Source organism: Cynocephalus volans, chromosome 4, assembly GCF_027409185.1.
Source record: "Cynocephalus volans isolate mCynVol1 chromosome 4, mCynVol1.pri, whole genome shotgun sequence".
NCBI classification, from domain to species: domain Eukaryota; kingdom Metazoa; phylum Chordata; class Mammalia; order Dermoptera; family Cynocephalidae; genus Cynocephalus; species Cynocephalus volans.
In genome coordinates this window covers 163,394,248-163,416,161 of record NC_084463.1, presented here as the reverse complement: position 1 = coordinate 163,416,161, position 21,914 = coordinate 163,394,248, and the positions used below count along the sequence as shown (strand labels likewise).

Sequence of the window (21,914 nt, the reverse complement as noted above, 5' to 3'; positions counted from 1 at the left end):
CCCTCAAATAAGTGCTAAACATGTTGTCATTGTTGAGCATTAACTGTAACATTTCCACATCCTATTTTTTAAGTTTGATGAATTGGTTTACTATATATTTAAATTTTCTCAGAAAAATTCTCCCCCAGGGGTGCCAACTCCCAGTAGGCTTGGTCGGTAGGCGGGGGGGGGGTAGTAAGTAGACAGTGTGGCTGAAGCAGGAGGTGGACCTAACTGCCGTGTGTGACTGCACTCTGGACGTCAGTCTCCTTTTCCACCCTGCCCAGCTTAAGATCTGTTGTCTGTGTTGTCTGCCCTGCACTTAGCTCTTGCAGTGGGCTGCTCATTTTCTGCCCTATGTCTGCCTAGCCTTAAGTTAACATGTTGGAAGGGGAGAATATGTCCTAGTCCTGATGTCTAACAACCCTAACCACAGTCTCCACGTGATTTTTCCATTGCAGAGCTCCTGCTGAAGTCATTGAGAGCTCCATTGATGGGACAGTGATGTGGGGGTGCACACGTGGGTAAAAGTCCTGAAGCCTGTGAAAGTTGGTTCAAAAAACAAAACTGAAAAAACAAGTAGATTTTTTGTAAAGTAATGCTGACGTCTAGGGTTGATTGTCTAAACATACTTGAGGTGTCACTGGTTGAGTCTGTGAGTGCAAGCCATACACCTCTCTGAACATTGGAAACGCCATGAGACAACTGATCAGGAAACTAAAAATGCAGCCCTGGGTGAGGAGGAAGGAGAACGGAGGGACAAAGCCCGGACTGTGTGACGCTGTCAAGCCAGAGTGGCCTGCCCAGATGGAGAATCCTGATGCAGTGGAGGATGAGGTGGTAGTGTCTGGAGTGGACAGAGCCATGCAGGTAGTGGGCTCCTGTGGACAGGAACTGCTGAGCTGCTGGCTGGGTTTGAGGACTGGGCAGGTTAAATATCCATGAAGTCTAGAGCAAGGTGTGGACTGTAACTGGGGACCAAGTGAGGTAACCCCTAAGGACTTGGAAATGGGATGACTCTAAGAAGCATTTAACTTATTGAATTACCTCATAATGGAAGGCCAAAGAATAGCTTCTTGTCTAGAAGCAGCTTCCCAGCTTAATCGGTGACTGACACACTAAAGAATTTACCATCACAAGGGGGCTTGGTCAGCACTGGGACAAAGGAAAGGAGGCGCAGAGTGTGTCCAGTGCAGTCCCGAGGATGGCGGCTCTGTCTCTGGGAGATGTGGGCGCTGCCTTCTCCAGGGAAGTGCTGTGCACATGGGCAGGAGATGTGGCGCCCTCTCCATGTTCTCGGCGACTGTGCCTGTAAGTCCATGCTCGCCGTGCCGCCACGTCACCAGTGATTTAGCTTCCTCACAGCTCCATGCTGAGAATCCAGGGGACTTGGAGAGAGGATGCAAACATTGTGGGCACTTGAAGGGTATATTATTTCCGTCATAAATTAACACGTGACATTCTGATCGTGCATCCTGATTTGGTTGATATCAGTTAATCACTCAGGAACCAGTTATCTCTGGAAATACTTATTAAATGTTTTCTGTTTTTGGAAAGGCTAAGGAATGGGTAAATTCACCCAAACAGAGCCACCCTGTGCAGCCTCTTGGTGGCAGACCCCGCGCTGCCATTTCTGCATGCACGCTGCCGTCTTTGTGTCAGGGACCTTTGGCTCTGGGCAGCGAGTGTAGGGAGCGGGCTCACCACTGCTCGCCTCCCAGCAAGTGGGGCGCGGCCGCCATAAGAGCTTTCCGTTTTCTTTACCCTTTCGCTCCCCACAGCTAAATTGTGTATGCAAGGCAGTGGAATATAATTTTCTTAGGGCCCATTTGTCCTACTTTAATGCAAGTCCCTACTAGATAAAAGTCAAGAGGGATTACTACTAACTGGCCGTCAATAAAGAGAAAAACATTATTGTATTTTTTAAAAATCAAAGTGATGCATACACACAGATAACAATCAAGTACTATAGTCAGGATTATGATGGAAAGTTGTGGTGCCCTGCTCCGCTTCCCCCATATTCTGCTTCCTCCAGAAGCTTCCATGTTTACTGCCTTCTGGGGATTACACCTGCAGGGACCAGGGCTGTCTCTGCCCTTCCTCCCCCACACGGAGCTGGGACCACCCTTTCTAGTTCCTCGCTTGGTTACTTACCCTTGAAACTTAAATAATAGACTTCAACTTGTTGTCGTTGTATTAGCCATGAAAAGTTGGGAATTATTTTTAAGTGATATAATTAATCTATATGGTTAAAATGGTGTGGATGTAAACAATAAAAAGGTAAATATTTTGTAATTACTTTATTGAAAATTTATTGATTATTAAAAATGATTTTAAGATTTTTAAAGTTTGCTTTTACCTTACCATTACATTAGCTTTTCTTAATATTTTTTATATATTTTAAACATCAATTTGCTTTATAATTAGTTTATTAAAGCTTCAACTGTAAAACCCACTTTTATAACAGGACTTTTTTGATACAGGAGGCAACATAAGTGTTAAATTCTAAACCTTTGGACAGTAATTTCGTAGCGTGAGAAGGAGCCTTTTCACTGGGGTGGAGAAAGGTCCCTTCCTCTCAGAAGCTCTCTGAAAAGTGGGAATTGGTTTTATGTTATGGGTGTAGGTTTGTTTCAAAAGAGTTTTAATTAGCCCTTTCATATATTGACTTTAAATAAATCCAAACTCAGTTTTTTAATCATCCTCCATTCCCATTCAGTTTTTGTTGAGATATTGGGTGGGATTTGTTGGGAGCCGTTACACCGTCTGCATTTTCTTACCCTAAGATTTCAGTCATAGATTGGGCAGTCTTGGATATTGCTTCTTTTTCAGTGACCTTTTGCCTCTGATCAGCCAGATTAATTATTGCCACCAGAATTCTGTGGAACAGAAGGCCCAACCTGGATGGTCATTTTTTATAGCCTCTTGTTGCCTACTCAATACTTCTGATTTATATTTTAAGATGTTAAATAATTCATATTCTATAGCTTATAATTCTAATATTTAAAGTCTCCATCAGATTCTTCTCTCGAATTCTCACGCATTATGGCTTGTTACCTCACATATTTTGTGCTTTTCTTATTGTGAATTGCAGTCAGGGGAACTTTATGTGTGGGAACTCTTTGAGGCTCAGCGTGAGGATGTGTTCCTTCAGAGAAAGTTTGTGTTTCCACCTGGAGCTTGCTGGCACATCCAACTTGGGCAACTTAAAATTTTTGGCTGAAATTTTTTTTTTTTTAGGCTGCACAGCATGAATTCAGATTTTAAATCAAAGTGAGCCCCTTCCTTCCCCATCCAACACCCACAAACACAGTTCTTGCCATTTTTCTGCAGGGCATTTTTCCTAGGTCACTCTGTCACTGGGTGCAGCCCCCCCACTATTCCAGTTTCATGTGTAGATGTTGGTGCCAACCCCTGCCCTGAGCTGCCCTAGATTTAGGTTAATGTATGCAACGCGCTTGGAGCCTTGCCTGGAAGGTTGCTTGTAGTGTTTGCCACTGAAGTTGTTTAGTCCCTTCTTCCTCTGAGGAGCACTTAAAACCAAAGCCTGCCCTGCTGCTGTCATTGGCAGATGCCCTACAACAGCTGCGGGCTTCAGCTTTAGCTTGCCGCTCTCAGGTTTTACTTCTTATCCTTAATTTTTTTACCTGCCCAAATATGCATCTAAAATGGCTTAAATATTTAATGTTTTGAGTGTTTTATAGCAGGCAATTTATCAGTATGGCCAATGAATTAAGAATGAGTTTAGAATATATGTCATTTTAAGTTTTTTCAACCAGCACGAATCTAAAATTCCATGATCAATGTGCCTATGGGAAGTGAACTTGGCACAGGGCATCACAGGTATTTCCTTGAACAGTATTATCACCCTCTTGACAAGTGAGAGGGCAGGATTACCTGAAAGGTTTTGGAATGTTGCCAGCCTGCCAGCACTGAAGCAGTCTGTGCCTCGAGGACACCGTTTTAATGGCGATGCTCATTGGGGATTTCACAGCCCCAAAGAGGCCACCAAACCTCCAGTGATGGCACAGATATGGTTTCCCGGGCAACAGTGAGTAGACTGATGAAGGGGGGCAGTGCAGTTACCTAGGAAAAGAATACATAGACCGTGTATGGTGACGATGGCAAAGCACAAACTCAAAGGAACATGCGTGCTCTGAAAGACCTTTATCCGCATGCATCCGTCAACCTGCAGGCAGTCAGACTTTTTGCTATTGAAGACCTGGAACCCTTAAATCTGTGCTGACCACCCCACCAGGTGGGGGAGCCTGAGACCAGAGAGGAAGGACACCTTTCCAGCTCTCTTCTTCTTGCACAGCCACTGATGCTGTTATCAACTTGAGCAGACCAATCTGGGGCTGTTAGCAGAGGGGAGCAATTCTGTATAGAGAGGAAAGTCCACGTAAGTGGTAAGAAGGGACGGGGAGTTTGGTTGGGGGTCAAGGTGTATATTCTGACCCTAGACATGGGTCTTGGCCAAGTCAGCATTCTGACCCTGAGAAGTGGGCACATACGCAAGTCTGTCAGGCTCGTGAAGATAAGGACTGTGTCTTGTTTACTACTGTTATCTCCAGTGTCTAGCACAGGGTCTGGTATGTAGTGGGCACGCCATACACATGGCTACAGAATTTTTAAATTTGATTGCAGAGTCATTACTTGTCTTTATCGTTAGTATCTTTTTGTGCCTTGTTCAAGAAATCTGGCTGTATCTCAAGGTTAAGTTGATGTGCTGTTAGAGTTTCTTTTAAATGTTTTAAAAGTTTGCTTTTTGCCACTGAGCCGCAATGCACCTGGAATTGATTTTTGTGAATAGCATTAGGTAGGGATTCAGTTTTATTTTTTTCTAAATGGACAATTAACTGTCTGGCACCATTTATTGCAAAACACTGATGTAGTTCCCAGTGATCTGTAGTGCAGTCCCTGTCAGCTCTCAAGGTTTGATGTACATGTGGGTCTGGTTCCAAGTTCTCGATCCTGCTCCATGCTTGGATCCTACTTCTCAGTTGTAATGATTTGTCTGTGTTTCCTTCACCTTTCCATTTAAACAATTATCTTGTCTGGAGGTAAGGACCATGATGTCTTTTTCCTTCTTTATACTCTTTTTCCTCTTTTCTTGCCTTAATTGTATTGACTAGGTCCTCCATAGTGGTGAATACAGAGCTGAGACTGGGCACTGTTGGCTTGCTCCTGATATTAATAGAAATACTTCTAAAATTCCCTAGCTTTGCCCTAAATAAAATATTTGCTGTAGGTTTTTGAGAGATACACTGTTTAGCATATATGCTCAGATGCTATAACAAAGACTCTAAACTAAGACCATTTCAGGACTAATATAGCAGCTAGTGAGTATTTGTGTCTAAGACTCCTTTGTCAGCTACTCTGATATCCTCAAGAGGGTGCTTCCATTGTGTGGGCTCAGAAGGCTGCACTAGCTTCTACCTTCACAGTCAACTTCCAGCCACTGGGGAAGAGAAAAGAGGAAGGTGAAGGCACACTCCTTACCTTTCAAGGCATAACCAGAAATTGCCATGATTGCTTCCACTCTCATCCCATTGGCCAGGACCTAGTCACATGGGCAGGCCAAGCTATGTAGGAAGCTGGGAAATGTAGTCTTGAGCTGAGCCAACCGTATGTTCAACTAAAATTGCTGTCATTGCAGAACAAGGGGAAAGTGGATATTTCAGGAACGACTGGTTTCTCTGCAACATACCACTGCCAGGTTAAGGACGTTTCCTTCTATTCCTAGTTTCCTAAGGGATTTGTTGTTGTTGTTGTTGTTGTTGTTGTTATTATTGTTGTTGTTGTTGTAATAAATGATTGATGAATTTTATCAAATGCTTTTTTCTGCATTTCGTTTTGTTGAGATGATCAGATTGTTTTGCTATTAATTTTATAATGTCATCTATCACAACAAACTTCCAATGTTAATCAACCCTTGTATGTCAGGTATTAAGCCCAATTTGATCATGATATACTATACATTATCTTTTGTATGCTCTGCAAGATTTAGCTTTTGAAGGTTTTTGCATCTTTTACCATGAGTGAGATAGACCTATAATTTTTCTTTCTCATATTTTCTTTATTTCATTTTGATATCAGTGTCACGTTGCCTAATAAAATTCATTATCTAGGCTTCTCCATCCCCACTCCACATGCTTCTCTTTTTATGTACCCTCTGGAAAAGTTTGGGTAAGATAGGATTTATTTGTTTGTTGAAGGTTTGATAAAACTTGCCTGTAAATTATCTGGGCGTGATGGCTTTTGGGGTTGGCCTCGGGAAGGTGATGGCTTACTCATTCACTTTCTTTAGTAGTTTTTTTTTTTTCTTTCAGTTTTATATTTCTTCTTGAGTTAATTTAGATGTTATATTTTTCTTGAAAATTATTGAATTCTCTAAGTTTTCAAATCTGTTTATATATTCCGATTCATATATTCTTATGTTACTTAAAAACTACCTCTGTATCTATAGGTATAGCCTCTTAAATTTTCTAGTTTTCTCATTTTAATTTCTGCTGTTGTTTATTTGTAACTTTTTCTTGATCAGTCTCATGAGAGGTTTGTCTATTTTGTCAGTCTTTTCAGAGCACCAGCATTTGGTTTTATTGATTTTTTTGCTTGTATTTCTGATTCCTATTTCATGAAGTATATTAATTTTTATTTTACTCTTTACTGTTTTCTCCCTGCTCTCTTTATTATTTCACTCTCTCATTTTGCTAGTTTTTTCTGTTAACTGCTTAACTTATTTATTTTGAATCTTTTTTGATTTTTTAGGAAATGCATTTAAAGCTATAAATTACCCCTATGTACTGCTTTACTGCATCCTACAAGAGTTGAAATGATGTACTTTTGTTGTCATTCACGTGAAATATTTTTTAATTTTTAATGTAATGTTCTCTTGATATCATGAGTTATTTAGTTGTACATTTCAGTTTATTCAGATCTGTATGTATGCATGTATATGTATGTATGTATATATATTCAGAACTACATTTTTATTGTTCATTTTTAAATTTAATACACTGTGGTCAGATAATGTGTAGTCTATATGATATCAGTTGTTTGAAATTAATGAGGATTTCCTTTATGACCTGATGCTTGATCAATTTTGAAAATATTCTATATTAACTTGAAAAAAATGTATGTTCTCTATTTGTTGGGTACAGTTATTAATCCATAGCTCAAGTTTCCTAATTTTGTTGTTCAAATCTGCTAAATGCTTGTTAAATTTTGTGTGATTTATCTGATTTTGATAAAAATGTGTTAAGATCTCTCACTCATGATTGTGAATTTGTCTATTATTTCCTTATAATTCCATTTTGGTTTATATATTTTGAATTAATAGTATGAAGGGCATACAAATTCATGATTGTTATATCTTTTTGGCAAATTCTTCCATCACTGCTAATTACTATACCACTGTATTCCAATGCTTTTTGCCTTAAATTCTTTTTTTTTTTCCCCTGATATTAATGTTGCCACACCATGTTTTCTTTGGTTAGTATTAGCAGGTTATGTTTTATAACATCCCTTTATTTGCACGCTTTTTGTGTGGTAGTTTTGTTTTGAGCTTATCTCCTGTAAGCTAAATATAGCTGGGTTTTTAAAAAAGTAAATGTAATAATCCGTGTCTTTTAATACTTTTTTATAATCCATTCCCGTTTTTTGTCTGATTATTAATATACATGGACTTATTTGTGTGACCTTATTTTTTTGAAGTTTTAAAATTTATTTAAGTTCTCTATCTGTTTTTTTCACTCAAATGGCAGCATTCCATACATTCTACTCTGCACTTCACTTTTTAAAATTGTGGCAAAATACACATAACAGAAAACATACTGTTTCACCTCTTTTTAAGTGTACAATTCAGTGGCATTAAGTATATTCACAATGTTGTGCAACCACCATCACTATCCATTTCCAGAACTTTTTAATCATTCCAAGGAGAGACTCTGTAGCCATTAAATAATTCTCCATTATCCCCTCTCCCCAAGCCCTGGTAACCTCTGTTCTGCTTTCTGTATGGGAATTTGCCCATTCTAGGTACCTCACTTAAGTGGAATCATAATATTTGTTCTTTTGTGTCTGGCATATTTCACTCAGCATAATGTTTTTAAGGTTCATCCACACTGAAGCATGTATCAGTACTTCATTTTCCAAGCTGAATAATATTTCCTTAGATGTATAGACCACATTTTGTTTATCCATTCATCTGTTGATAGACACTTTGGTTGTCTCCACCTTTTGACTGTTGCAAGTAGCCCTGTTATGAACACTGGGATACAAGTGTCTGTTTGAGCCCTGGTTTAAATACTTTGGGGTGTATAGGTAGAAGTGGAATTGCTGGATCATATGGCAGTTCTGTGTTTAACCCTTTGAGGAACCATTATGATGTCTCTCACAGTGGCTGTACCCCTTTACACCCCCACCAAGACCGCATGATACCACCTTATTTTGTGTTTTCTGATTACTGCTTTTTCTTTGCTTCCTTTTGCCTGACATATGTTTTGGAAAATTAGTACTAACAGCAAAGTGGCGGAAGGTGAAAGATTAGTTAGATCTCACGAGAGCACAGACAAGAGACATGGGAGACCTGAACTAAGTAAGGCAGGATGGCAACAGTGAAGAAAAACGCAAAGATTCAGAGACATTCCAAACAAATGCATTATAGCGTTTTCTTACTCATTTTTTAATTCATTCCAAGTCTGTTTGAATGCCCATGATTTCAGGAACAGGGGAGATAGCAATGAGCAAGACACTTACGGTCCTGCCCTCCCAGCACTCACAGTCTAATGGGGGTGGCCCATGTGAATGAAATAGTCACATAAATAAAGGTCAGAGTGGAAATGTGGAAAACGTGATAGAGGAACAGTAAAAGGCTGCCGGGGTGGGACGAGTTGGCCAAGTGTGGTAGCTAGAAAGGCTTCGCTGACGAAGCATGTTCGAATGAGGAGGATTTAATCAATTGGAGCTGTGTTGAAAGTGGATGGCTAAGAGCATTCCAGGCAGGGAAAGCAGCAGGTGCAAAGGGCCCTGTGGCAACAGAGAGAGCAGAGGGCTCTAGGAACAGAAAGGAGACCAGTGCCACTAGTGCAATATTGATTATGTTTCCAAATGTACAAAACAATCTAAAAGGTCAGTATAAGGGGAAATCACTAGATAAATCAAGATGCCACTATAGGATGGGGTCCTATGCAGCCACTAAAATGATATGTAAGTCTATTTGCATGGAAAACATTCATATTGATAAGTAATAAAAGTAAGTTGTTATATTGATTACTTATTGATAAGTAATAAAAGCACACTAAAACTGTGTAGAATACAATCTCGTTTCTGTTTGTATGTAATATGTAATCAAACAACATATACTTATTTAAGCATGTATAGTTTTATAGAAAAGGTCTGAAATATATTCACTAAGTCAGCATCTCTAGGGAGTGGGATTCTGATTGATATTATAATTTGTTTCTTTTTGCTCATTTGTATTTTAAAAATTGTCTACAATAAAAATGATTTGCTTATGTCAAAAATAAAATTAACAAACGACATTTCTGGCCAGAATTGGTAGACTCGGTAACCCTTTGGATGTGGGGAAAGAGAGCAAGGTAATTGCTAGTACTAACTGCGGGTTAAGTTCCCGGGTGGAGGGGTCACCGTGAAGGGAGAGAGGCACCAGGAGGAAAGAGCGGCTTGAGCAGGGGAGGGGTGCAGGACAAGATCGTGAGTGAAGTTTGGACACATTGACGTGGAGGTAGGCATGTGTGATCAGAAGCTGGGGGTGTAGTTCTGGAACAGAATAGTGTCCAAAGCTGCTGCGAGCGCAACCCCCGGGAAGAGAGCCTTAGACTTCCAGTAGCAGGTGGGCGATTGCCTTTGTGGGTCTGCGGGAGAGAGAGGAACTGCGGGCGCGGCAGGTCAGGGGCTGCATGGGAGACGAGAAATGATGGCGGTAGGTGGGGACGGTCCACTCTGTATGGTGTTTAGGGGAGAAGACAGTGAGGATTTTAGGGTCTGGAGCATGAGAGCGAGAGCAGGTTTGGTGATAACAGGTTTAAAAATCTTTGACATATAGTTAAAAGCAAAGAGAGGAGAGTTAATAAAATCACTCAGCAAAGGTGTGTGGAGCAAGAAAAGAAACATGCCTAGCCTGGACCTGGGGAGTAAGCAGAGATTCACTGCGGGTAAAGTTCTAGATCATCAGCTTTTCTCCGTGCTTTAGAGATATTATTTTACTGTTTTCCATTATTTCTAACAAGAGTCAGCTGTCAGTCTAGGTAATCTATCTTTTCTTTTTTTTTTTTAATTTATCTTTCTTGGGGTTCAGTAGGTATCCTAAATCTGCGCATCCACCACTTTCATCAATTCTGGACAACTCATGGTGTCCTCACTCCAAAGAGCCTGTGCCCGGGGTCTCTCTCCTCTCCTTCTGCAGTGCTCACCAGATGTGGACCCCTGCACCTGCTGACCATTCCTTTTAACCTCTCTTTCATATTTTTAATCTCTTTGTCTTTTTGTGCTGCATCTGGATCTAATTTTTTATCTTTGAATTTATTTTTTCTCACTCTTTGTTTAGTTATTACTATATACAAATTGCACACAAACATAGTTTAAAGAGCTAAATAATTGTACGATGCTTGTGACAAAAAATAGTAGTGCCTTGACAGTTGTTTCTTATATTCTGCTCTCCAGGAACTTTCAACTCTTAATTGAATCTTTCAATATTTGCCTCCATAGACAGCAAGCCGGCCTTGCTGCTGCTTGGCTTTTCAGTTTTGGCATCGTCTATAGTTTTTGTACCATGGAAGATGCGGATTTTCTCTATTTCCTCTCCCCACTCATGCGTTGACCCCCCTGCCCTCAGCACACCATTTCCCACACCAGACATCAGCTCTACTTGGCTAGACAGAATCAAGTACAGGTATTTATATTTAATGACTATGAAAACTCTAGTCCCTGCAGAGCCTTGATCGATCTTGCTTTCCTGCACTCCTTGGCCTGTTCCTTTGGCTCGGTACTTGGTGCTTAGTTTTTCGTGCGCAGAGCACCAGTTGCCCGTTGTCTCCCCGCCTGTGGGACTGTCTACTGCACGTGCGCGGCGTGGGAGGCATACAGTCAGGGCCCTGCTGAGCAGCTCTGGGGAGCCCGGTGTCCCGTCTGGGCCTCTCCCTGGGCCAGCACGCTGAGGGCTTCGTTTTCTTCTTCTCAGATCAACTCTCTGGCTCCGGGACCCGTTCCTTCCTCCAGTGATTAACTACCTCCTTTTGGTGGAGCACATCCTCCAGTAGCTTCCAAGAAAAAGTGCGTGGGGTCATTTGTTCAGACCTCACATGTCCGAGTGTGTCTCAGCCTGTCCTCACTCTTGGATGATGGTTCGGACTGGGGTAGTACTTCAGGCTGGAAGTAATTGCCCTTCAGACTTTCAGTGGCCTTGCTGCATTTCTTCTCATTTCCTGTGTTGCTGCTGAAATTTTGACAGCATTCTTTTTCTTGATCTTTGTGTGGAACCTGTTTTGTTCTTTCTAGAACCTCATAGGATATTCTCTGTGTTCACAGTGCTCCAACATTTGATGTGGCATGTCTCTGTCAGGGTCTCTTTCGTCTGTTGTGCTGGCCCTTGGCAGGCCCTTTTACTTTGAAACCCGTGTAACTTCAGCTCTGGGAATGTTCCTGAATTACCTTCTCCCTTAATTCTTGAAGTTCTGTATTTCTGGAACTCTCATTTCATAAATGTTAAGCCTTCTGGTCTGGTCACCTACTTTTTTACTTTTTTCTTTCTCTTACTGTTTTTTATTTATTTATTTATTTTTGGTTCCGGTTTTCATAACTTTTTGTTCATTCCTAACATGTCTGCTGAGCTTTGGCTGTCGCTCTGCTCATCTTTGAGTATGAGGGGTAGCTGCCTGGGAGCCTTTGGTGCGTTGGTTGGGGCTGGCTCACAGTGGCTTTGCCGTGGGGTGCTATGACTAAGCCGTCTTATTGAGAAATCTGAATGTCAGACATTACATCACGAGATATTTTCTCTTGGGCTGCTCAGAGTTCTCAGAGAAGGCTTTTCAAATCTCCTGAGAGAATTCTAGAAGCTGAGGAGGAGAAGAAACCTGGGGGTTTCAACATTTACTTTTTCTCCTTTTATTCATTATAATATCCCAGTTCTCAATTGTTTTATCCCAGAGAGTAATTTCGAGTCTTTTGCCGTGGTGGTGGGCAGTCACCAGCTGCTTGCATGGAAAGGAGTCTGGGACTCACGACTGCTGGAATAGAATTTCAACCAAGTCTCCTCTTCTAATCTCACTTGAATCTTTTGTCATTGTCCCCCTTCCCTTCTCCCCATCCTGGTGGCTAGGAATGCCCAGGGGAGACCCTCACACTTGCCCTTGAACTCCCAGAGAGCAACGTGTGTGTCTCCACTCTCGCCTTCCGTGGAGTAGGTTTGTTTCTAATTTACACACTGGGGAGCTTGCCTTTCAGGAATCCATGCTTAATATGGGGGCCTCTGGTCTAACACTCACCTTTTGTAGCCCAGACTTTGTCTCCCATCTCCTGCATGAGCAGCCCCTTGGAAGCCAAGCTCTGGGTCACTGGAGACCAGCAGATGCCCCAGGACAACACCTAGCAGCTGCAGAACTTACCCCTCTGGGCTCATAATTTCTTGTCTTTTTGGCCTCTAATGATCTCCTTTACTCTCCTGTTGGCTTGACATGCATTTAAAAATATTATTAAAAATATGAAAGAATTGTGTTTGGGAATTCTGTCACAGGGAGGTCTCTGTGGACATCTAGTCTACGTGTTGCCAGGCCAGAGACCCTCCCTGCATTCATGCAGCATCTGTAGGAAGCAAAGTCACTGTCATGATCTTGGGGCTTCCCTCAGCAACTCTGAAACTGGCAGGTTAAGCACCATGGTTTCCCTTTTACAGCTCAAGACGCTGACTGATAACTAACCTGTGTCAGGTAACATGGTGGCAGAGCCCATTTGCAAAACCTGGCCTTGAAGCTCTTTTCAGTGATCATACTCTCAGAAGAGAACATGGGTCTCCTCTGGTCACAGGCTAGCTTCCCAAAGCCTCCCTGGGGGTGCAGGTTGCAGGTAGGATATTAGGAGTCCTTGCCTTGATGCTGAATTTTTACATGTTAGGGAAGGCGTCATCCCCGCGCATACTAAAGAAATGGAAAGCACAGACCTATGAATGCCCCTGTTGTATGGCACAAGAGCAGGTGTCATACAGAGCATGGGAAGCAGTGGCCACGAATACCAACAGTTCTCTGAGGGAAACGCATCAGACAAGGTCCTCAGCCCTGCCGTTCTGCCTTTACGACCCCAGGAATCCCAGGGCACTGTGGACATGTTCTCAGAGGGGCTAGAATCCAAATCCATGAGCAACCCCACACCACAACAAAGTGTGATAGCAGCCATCTCATACACCTATATCTTCTGCCATTCACTTCCTTTCCTCCAGGCATGGACATGGAACTGAGCCCAGGCCAGGTCACACCTCCATGTCCCACTACTTTTCACTCACAGTCAAGGTCTGGTCAAGAAGGGAACTCGCCTCCAGTTGGCTGGGTGGGGCAGGGTAGCTGACGGGAAGTGGCTTGTTGTCTACTGTCTGCACCCACCAACTTACAGTGCTCCTGGGAAGTGGCAGAGGGCAATTGGGGGCTGGAGACAATTGACAGCGGTGAACATTTTGCAGGAAATTGTTTTGCTTTGAAAAACCCTATATTATAAAGCCAGTGGTTTTAACTAGTTTTTCTCTGTGTTAGTCACTGGGGAACTTTGCCCCAGCTGGTGTAGTTTTCACGGGAAAGGAGTTGGAGCCATCTAAACACAAGCGGTCCTGATGCAGCGTGTTGGTGGTGCTCTTCCTGTCCCTCCTCCTGAGCTGCTGGCTGGGCTGTTGGCACCTGTCACTTGCTTTGCTCTGCTCTTCACAGGTACTGCGACTGTTTTGCCAGCGGGGACTTCTGCAACAACTGCAACTGTAATAACTGTTGCAACAATCTACGTCATGAGATCGAACGGTTGAGAGCCATTAAGGTAATAAATGTTCATAAAATACATGCATTTTAAAAGCATTTAAAAGTGCTTGAGATGTTCATAAAAAGATCTCCAGAGATTCCTAATTTCAGTATCGGGAAAACCCAGGGATTTGAAGGATACACACTTAATATGCTCTCTTCCTGCAGGGGGATGCTGGCCCATGGGAGGGCTGTCATGAGTCGTATACTGAGCACGATCTCTACCCCCACCAGTGTGGGAAGGCGTTACAGGTGCCGCAGAGTCTAGGAAGGTTCTGATTCAAGAACATGCAAGTGTCCACTTTGTCTTGATTTGGGGTTTAGAAATTTTGGGTCATATTATGTAGCAGATAAACTTGAGTTCAAATAGTGTAGTTTAAAAAGGTGCAGACTGTCCACCATCAGAAGAGGACAGGGTGAAAGCCTCAGCCATTGTGTATTTCACATTTTTATACCCCTTAGCTTCCAGGATAAGGGAAGTACCTAGGGTTTCCTCAAGGGGCAAAATGTACCCAGGTGGCCCCAGAGGCCACTCAGCTGGGGGATAAATACAGGAGCATGCAGTTTTTATCCCCTTCTTAGGTGCAAAGGATAATCAGGGAGAAGGGAGGGACAGTTAGGTGTGGGGCTGTCAACCCGCTTCAGGGAGGCACTTCCTAGTGCCCTTCAATTTATGGGAAATAACTAGACTTGCAACTATCCTGTGCAAAGAGAACAAAATTATACTGTGCCACAGTTGGTCTGCTTATTTTTTTCTAAAATTATTAATTCCTGTCTTGAGTTATGGATAAATCAGTTGAAAATATCATCAATTTTGATATAGCCAGATCCATAGGACAGAAGAAAATTATGATGCATCTATTCTTCAGGACAGTTATATTTTATTTAGGGGTAAGGGTACTATCTACAATTACAAGTGCCAACATTTTTATATAAAAAGTGTTGGAATTTTCAAGCTTTGCTGATAGGAATGTAAATTGGTACCACTTTAGGAAGTCATTTGGCATAGCTACTGAAGCCAAACCTTTGTATATACTATGATCCAGCAAATTTCATTCCTAAAAATATAGCCAGGAGAAGTGAGTGTAAATGTCCATCAAAAGACTTGTACAAGAATGGTCACAGCAGCTTTATTCATAATAGGCCAAAACTAGAAACAACCCAAATGTCCATCAGTGGTAGAATGGATAAATCCATTGAGGTATGTCATGTAAAACCGTACTACGCATGAATGAAAAAGAAAGAACTAAGGGCAACAGTGTGAATGAATCTCACAAACAATATGCTGAGGAAGAAAGCCAGACACAAGAGTACATGCTGTATGATTCCATTTACAGGAAGTCCCAGAACAGGCATATATACAGCTGTCAAAGTTAAGGATGCACCGATGGGGAGGAGTCATGAGGAAGCCTCTGGGGATGGATTGTCCTTTATCTTGACCCGAGTGGTGGTTACACAGGTGTGCACATGTGCACAAGTTCATCATGCTGTACCTGCAGACGTGTGTGCTCACTGCCCATCATGCTTCGCTAATAAGTAAAAATGCAGAAATAAGGTTGCCCCACTCCAGACCAGTGCTGTCCAATAGGACTGTGGATGGCAGTGTGCTCGTGGTGCTGGTGCTGGATGGCCCAGATCCTGACTGTTAACCTTAGGGCAGGGGAAGCCAGGGACCTCCACTGTGACTTCTATATTCTTTCAATTTTTACAAAGTGTGGAATCACTGTGCGTTGAAAGGTAGGTATGTATCTGTGTGTATAGCTAGATAGAGGGTAGATTAAAAAGTGGAAACAAGCAAAACAGGACAGAAAGGCATGCATGCTGTGTGAGGAAGGGGGACCCAATGGTGGTGGCCCTGGGCCCTGAAGACAGCATGGGGACTTCACATCTGGAATCCACCGCTTGTCACCTGCTGTTTCACCTCTGTTTCCTCATCTGTAAGACAGCAATAACAGTGACAGTTTTACTTCCCAAGGTTGCTGAGAGGATTAAATGAGAGAATAATATGATATTTATATTATAAATGATATTTTCTAATAATTATATTAATTAATATTAATTACGTTTATGATGTAAATTGCATTAAAAGATGCCTGGAACATGGTGTGTTCAGTCAAGTTCAGTCAGTGTGAGCTGTTAGTGTAGTACCACGATCTCAACTGTCTTAGCAAAATGGGCACAGGAATGCTGCAAGGGAAGCCCACGTGGAAACAATGATTTTCTTTGCATCTTTACCATTTATTAATTTTCTATAGTAAATATATATGTGACTTTGAAACTCAGAGAAAAAGCAAAACCTGGAGAGACTATGGCTACAGTATGCCTTTATTACAATGAAAATGAATTAAAATAGAACAAGAAGGGACGTACCTTCTCAACTATGTGAGGAGACTCACTCACTGGGGCTCCTTTTAAAACAATGAAAAAATTCAGATGAGATGCTCTTCATGGAACGTTATTTTTGAATAATAAAATACATCTTGACGGAGTTTCCCATTTCCTATCTTAGGCATGTCTTGATAGAAATCCAGAAGCTTTCCAGCCAAAAATCGGGAAAGGAAAATTGGGAGACGTTAAGCCTCGACACAGCAAAGGGTGTAACTGTAAGAGATCAAGCTGCCTTAAGAACTACTGCGAATGCTTTGAGGTTAGTCATCACTTTCCTGGGATTAGTTACCAAAAAAAGCCAGGTAAATGTTTGGCCCAAATAAGTTTGTGATTAATAAAACTTTACTGTAATTTAGAAAGAGAAATATAATTTGTTTTCTTTTCTCCAGGGTTCCTCGAAGGGCATTCATATTAATGTGAATTAATTTCTCAAATATCAGCTGAGCTTTGTGAATCAAGTGAATTAAGTGAGGGCTCCTTTTGGAGCACGGCGCAGTCCTTGAACCCAGCCCTGAGTGTCCCGCCGCTGTGGCGTTGCCCTCGGTGGCCAGCAGTGTGGTGGCTCCGGAGGTGGGCCAGGCTTCCTCCTCCCTGAGCAGAGCCAAGTCGCACCCCGTGGGGCGGGGGGACAGTAGGTCTCTGAGGCTTGGCCCCAGGCGTCCCTTTGCCTGGGTGCTGCGGGCCAGTGCGGCTCCTCAATGGCCTGCAGCCCCATCAGCCTAAGCCCATTGAGAGACGCCATGAAACCCTTTTCTTTTCTCAAAGATTTAATGGCAGTAGAGGGACTCGCTTTCCCCTTTAGTTCTGTCCCTCTTTGCCTCCCTCGTTTATTTCTAGTTTTCTTTGTGTTGAAGGGAAGGAAGAAGGAGAAGGGAGGGAGCCCGGGCCCTAGTCAGACGCAGCTGAGACTTGCCTTCAAAGGCTGCCCCCATTTGCCTGTGAATGTTATCTTTAAAAGGTTGTCACAGAAGGTCAGGCTTAAGGAAGTTCTCCAGGATTCTGGAGACACACTTTGAAAGATCTGAGTAAGCAGACCTAGCAATCCTCCCGCTAGGATTTTGAAAGTATAGTCAAAAATTGTGCAGAGATAGAGAATTCAAAAAGCAAGTGGTGTCACCCCAGTGGAACTACTTCCCAATGGCCTCAGAGCATCTCCTCTCCGCTCTGCAAAGCGCCCTCACCTGCTGCCAGGACCAGTAACTCGGCACACTTCCCACAGGCGAGAAAAGAGACGGCTCTGTCCTTTGGTCTCTGGCGTTAGCATAGACTAGAGATCCTGAGAAACCCCCTGCTTCGAAATACCCAGAGGCGCAGATAAAGCACAACAGATACCCTTTGAGATGCATCTCTGAGCCGGGGAACAGAGGGAAATCCCCAGGGGCTGAAGCAAAGAGGAAGCTCAAGGCCACAGTGGTTGGCAGTGCCAGCTGCTGGGCCCCCAAAGGGCCTGCATGGGCAAGGTGTCAGCCAAGCAGGCTTGCTGCAGCCAAAACGCCCTGGCCCCCGGCATCACACTGCCGGGAAAGACCAGCAACAATCCAACAGGAGGACACAGGAAGAGTTTCCCTGAGAACTCCCACCTGCAGGCCTGCCCTGGGGTGGGTTTCAGATTCTCCCTCCTGGCTCATTCCCTGCAGCAATACAGCCAGTGCAACACCTGCAGTGCTGCAGCAGGCTTGGTTCAAAACAAGAGTCAGACGACGTGGTTTGCTGGTTCCCCAGTGGAGGAGGGAGAGCAGCCCCCTTGCTGTCTGCGGGGACCCAGACCCACACTCCCCTCCCCTATCAGCAGCACCCTGTGTCCCCACAGCACCAGACACAGAACGCACGTTGCTCTCTTCGTGTCACCACCCCTCACTCCTCCTATCTTCTGATTTTTTTTTTATATGAAAATTGCAGATCACACACACACACACACACACACACACACACACACACACACACACACAGGCATACGTGGGCAAATATAAGCAGAGAATTATTTAAGGCCCAAATAGAATTTGTCAGTTCTTGAGGACTCATAGGGCAACCTAATTTTATTGAAGCATTTTATATTACCAGGCCAAAATTATGTGTTCTTCTATTTGCAAATGCATTGGTTGCAAAAATTATGAAGAAAGCCCAGAACGAAAAACACTAATGAGCATGCCAAACTATATGGAAATTGGAGATTTTGAAGGTAGCCATCGATTGTCACCAACTAAATTTTCAGGACTATCAAGACTCAGAAGAGATAGGTAAGTACTCTGAACTACCCCTCCTAATAGGGGAATAGACGTTAATTTGAGAGGAGAATTAATTACACAATGGAAAGAAAGGTATGCGTCTACAGGGGTGGGTGGGAGGGACCGGGAAGAGGGAAGCAATTCTTCCCTTACTTGGACTAATCCTAGACCACCCACTGGGTTTCCTCAGGGGGACCCTGACACGGACACCTGCTGTGTCCTCTTTGTTCTCTTAGCTTGGCCTTTCTGTCCTCACTGTCTGAGTTACTCCTGTTTAGTACAAGACAAAAGGGCCCCTCCGGGACCATTCATAGGCCAGCAGTGTTGTGGCGCTGCCTTTGAGTTAATCCAGAGTCATGACCTCATGCAGCCAGCAGGAATGGTCTTCAAATGCCCAAACCATTCTGTATCATGGGAAGTCTCAGCAAAGAGATGCTCTTGATAAATACTGTATTCTTCACTAAAGTGATTATGGATCCCAGGTTAGTTGGATATTTTACCATTTAATGATTTTGAAGCTGTATTATAATCCTAGCAGGTCTCAAAGGTTGAGTAATAATTTTACTATATATTAGACTCGATTCATTCATTTAAAAGAATTTCCGAGTTCAATGTAATGGATCATATCATGATAAAATACCAGATGTCATTAATTAAAAAGTATCATTTTGCAAAGCCAGGTTCACGCTTATTTGGTTGGAGAGATACCAGGAATGCTCATTGTGACCTGCAGAGGTCTTTATCTTAAAAATTTACCAGAAACCTGGCTGCATCTTCTGTGAAATGATGTGTGAAAATGTCACCTGACATTGGGATATTGTGTGTTGCGTGGAATGTGACAGAAGTTCCATACTTTGGGGTCTGGTCTTGGTGTTACAATTCTTGACCTGAGGACAGCCCTGTCCTTTTGTCTTCAATAAAAGTCATTGTGCTGCTTTACATAGAGACGTTAACCAATCCAACATTTAGCGCTGTTTTCATAATCCCAGTATTTTTAATCTTTTGAAAGTTTTCCTTAATTTTCAATTTGAACACCATGTGGGTAGCTGCCTGGTTGAGCCAAAGCTGCCCCTTGTGCTGGGTGGGGAAGATGCTGGTCCTGTATGATGCAGTACAACTTGTCCTTCAGAACCTCTTTCAAGGCTCCAAGTGGTGTTCAGGGGCCATCCTGACATGGGTGGTGAGTCCTCAGCACCATGGGCATTTTGCAGCTCCGAGTGCACCCGTAGGGAGGAGGGCAGCCCCCAGCATGGTATCACTGCCAGCTTCCCTGACATCACACACACATCTAAGACCAAGGCTGCATGTCCTGGCCACGGCACCTTGTCTTATCCAGTGTTCCCACGTCATCAGCCCTGCCCAGCCTGTGGCTTTGACACTGCTGTCCAGGGTGGGCTGGGTGTGGCAATAGATCAAATTTTGAGAAAAGTTAGAATCTGCCATGAGAGAGATGTCAAGAAACTGACAGATTTACCTGTCCTCTATATTATTCCTCTAAAAGCAGTTAATGTTTCCACTATTAGGAAGACGATATTAGATTCTACTTGGTGACATTCTTTAAGAGAGCGTGGACAAGCAGTGTGTTAGACACAAAGGTGCGCAGATGGCGAGCTGCGGGCCTTCACCTGGGGTCTCTCCTGCAGGCGACCTACCTCATGCATCTCCTGGGAGGTGGTGGAGGCCACGTGCGCCTGCCTGCTGGCCCAAGGTGAAGAGGCCGAGAGGGAGAGCTGCTCTAAGGGCCTGGCCGAGCAGATGATCCTGGAGGAATTCGGAAGATGCCTGTCGCAGATTCTCCACATTGAGTTTAAATCCAAGGGGTTGAAAATGGAGTAGAGTGCAGTACAGTAAGATATAAATGCAAGCTGATTTTGTCTCAGTATTCTACAGGAAAGTTCTAGTTTAGAAAGGTTGTTTCCAGGAACCCGAGGCCAGACCTGCAGCACCAACTAGATGGTTAAGACTGAGCTTTCCCTCTGCCCCAGGGGGCCCGTGAGTTCATGCAGGGTCTCCAAAGGAGGTGGCCTCAGAATTCCCTTTTCCGCAGAAGTGTGTGGCACAAGCGCTATTTGTCTGGGACTCTGCAGTCCTGGAGGGGACTCTGCAGTCCTGGAGCGCCCTCAGCACTGGCATGAGCAACAGGTGAAAGCAGGCCCTGGGACAGTTCTTTCCTGCCGGCTTCATCCCCTCGCAAGTTTTCCTCTAGAGGCCACCCTGCCTACAAACCCCAATGGTTTTTTGTTTGTTTTTTAAATGATTTAGATAAATTCTCCACGTGGGCTGTTACAGTCCAACTTAAAATCTCTAGAGAACTACTGAATACTCCGAAGAATCTCCATAGTGTAAACATTTTTCCAGAGTCTCAGGAATTCTCAGCCTTTCCCTAAAGCCACCTGACACGCAGGTGATAGGTCATGATAAGTCACACAGGCCAGGCTTGCATCTGTTGTGTCTGGAGTTTCTGAACTTAAAACTGTCCAGTTTCTTGTGTGTTTCTCTTTGAACTGTGGAAAAGGTTTCTTAACCAATTAACTTCTCCATAATTATTGTTGTAGTATTATTATTGTTTATAAAATATGGTTTAAATAACTAGCTTGCAGAAACCAGCAGGTAAGATTAGTTATTAAGTTGACTTTTTTGGTTCTATTGTAAAAGAAAAAATGAATAAAAATTTCCAGTGTCTTCAATTGTCATGATTATCTTAGTAACTGAAACCCCTGAAATACATTGGAATAATGTTCTTTCACGTTTCTGTGTTTATTGGATAGTATTGGCCACGTAGAGAATGTTGAGAAAACTCAAGTACGCACACACCAGGGACAGAACCTGGGCACCTCAGTAAGCAGGGAGCCATAATTGGATTTCCCACCCGCTAACCCTGTCACAGTGGAGATTAAGTTTCCAGTACATAAACTTTTAGGGGACACGTTTGACCCACAGCAATGAATAAAGTTACTAGGAACATTTGTGTAGGGGGTTTTGTGTAAAGATAAGTTTTTGTTTTTCTGTGATGAATGCCCAGGGGTTCAATTGCTGGGTTGTGTGGTATTTGCATATTTAGTTTTAAAAGAAACTACCGAACTGTTTTCCAGAGTGCTGTGCCGTTTCACAGTCCTACCAGCAGTACATGAGTCATGCCTTCTCCGTCTTTGCTAGTATTTGGGGTTGTCACAGTTGTTTATTGTAGCCATTCCGATAGGTGTTTGGTAATATCTAATTGTCGTTTTAATTTTCATTCCCCTAATGACTGATGGTGCTGAGCATATTTTCATGTGCTTATTTTCCATTTGTATATCCTCTTCAGTGA

General features: G+C 43.1%; 1 protein-coding gene across 1 annotated transcript in view; it reads left to right on the top strand.

The window, feature by feature from the left end:
* The window catches only part of TESMIN (testis expressed metallothionein like protein), a 37,518-nt gene extending 17,075 nt beyond the window's left edge, over positions 1 to 20,443 (top strand). The window contains exons 6-9 of the mRNA XM_063095917.1: positions 13,911 to 14,013; positions 16,504 to 16,641; positions 18,444 to 18,619; positions 20,251 to 20,443. Of these exons, the coding sequence (XP_062951987.1) occupies positions 13,911 to 14,013; positions 16,504 to 16,641; positions 18,444 to 18,619; positions 20,251 to 20,443 (610 nt within the window). The remainder of the gene's footprint in view (positions 1 to 13,910; positions 14,014 to 16,503; positions 16,642 to 18,443; positions 18,620 to 20,250) is intronic.
* The last annotated feature ends 1,471 nt before the right edge of the window (positions 20,444 to 21,914 follow it).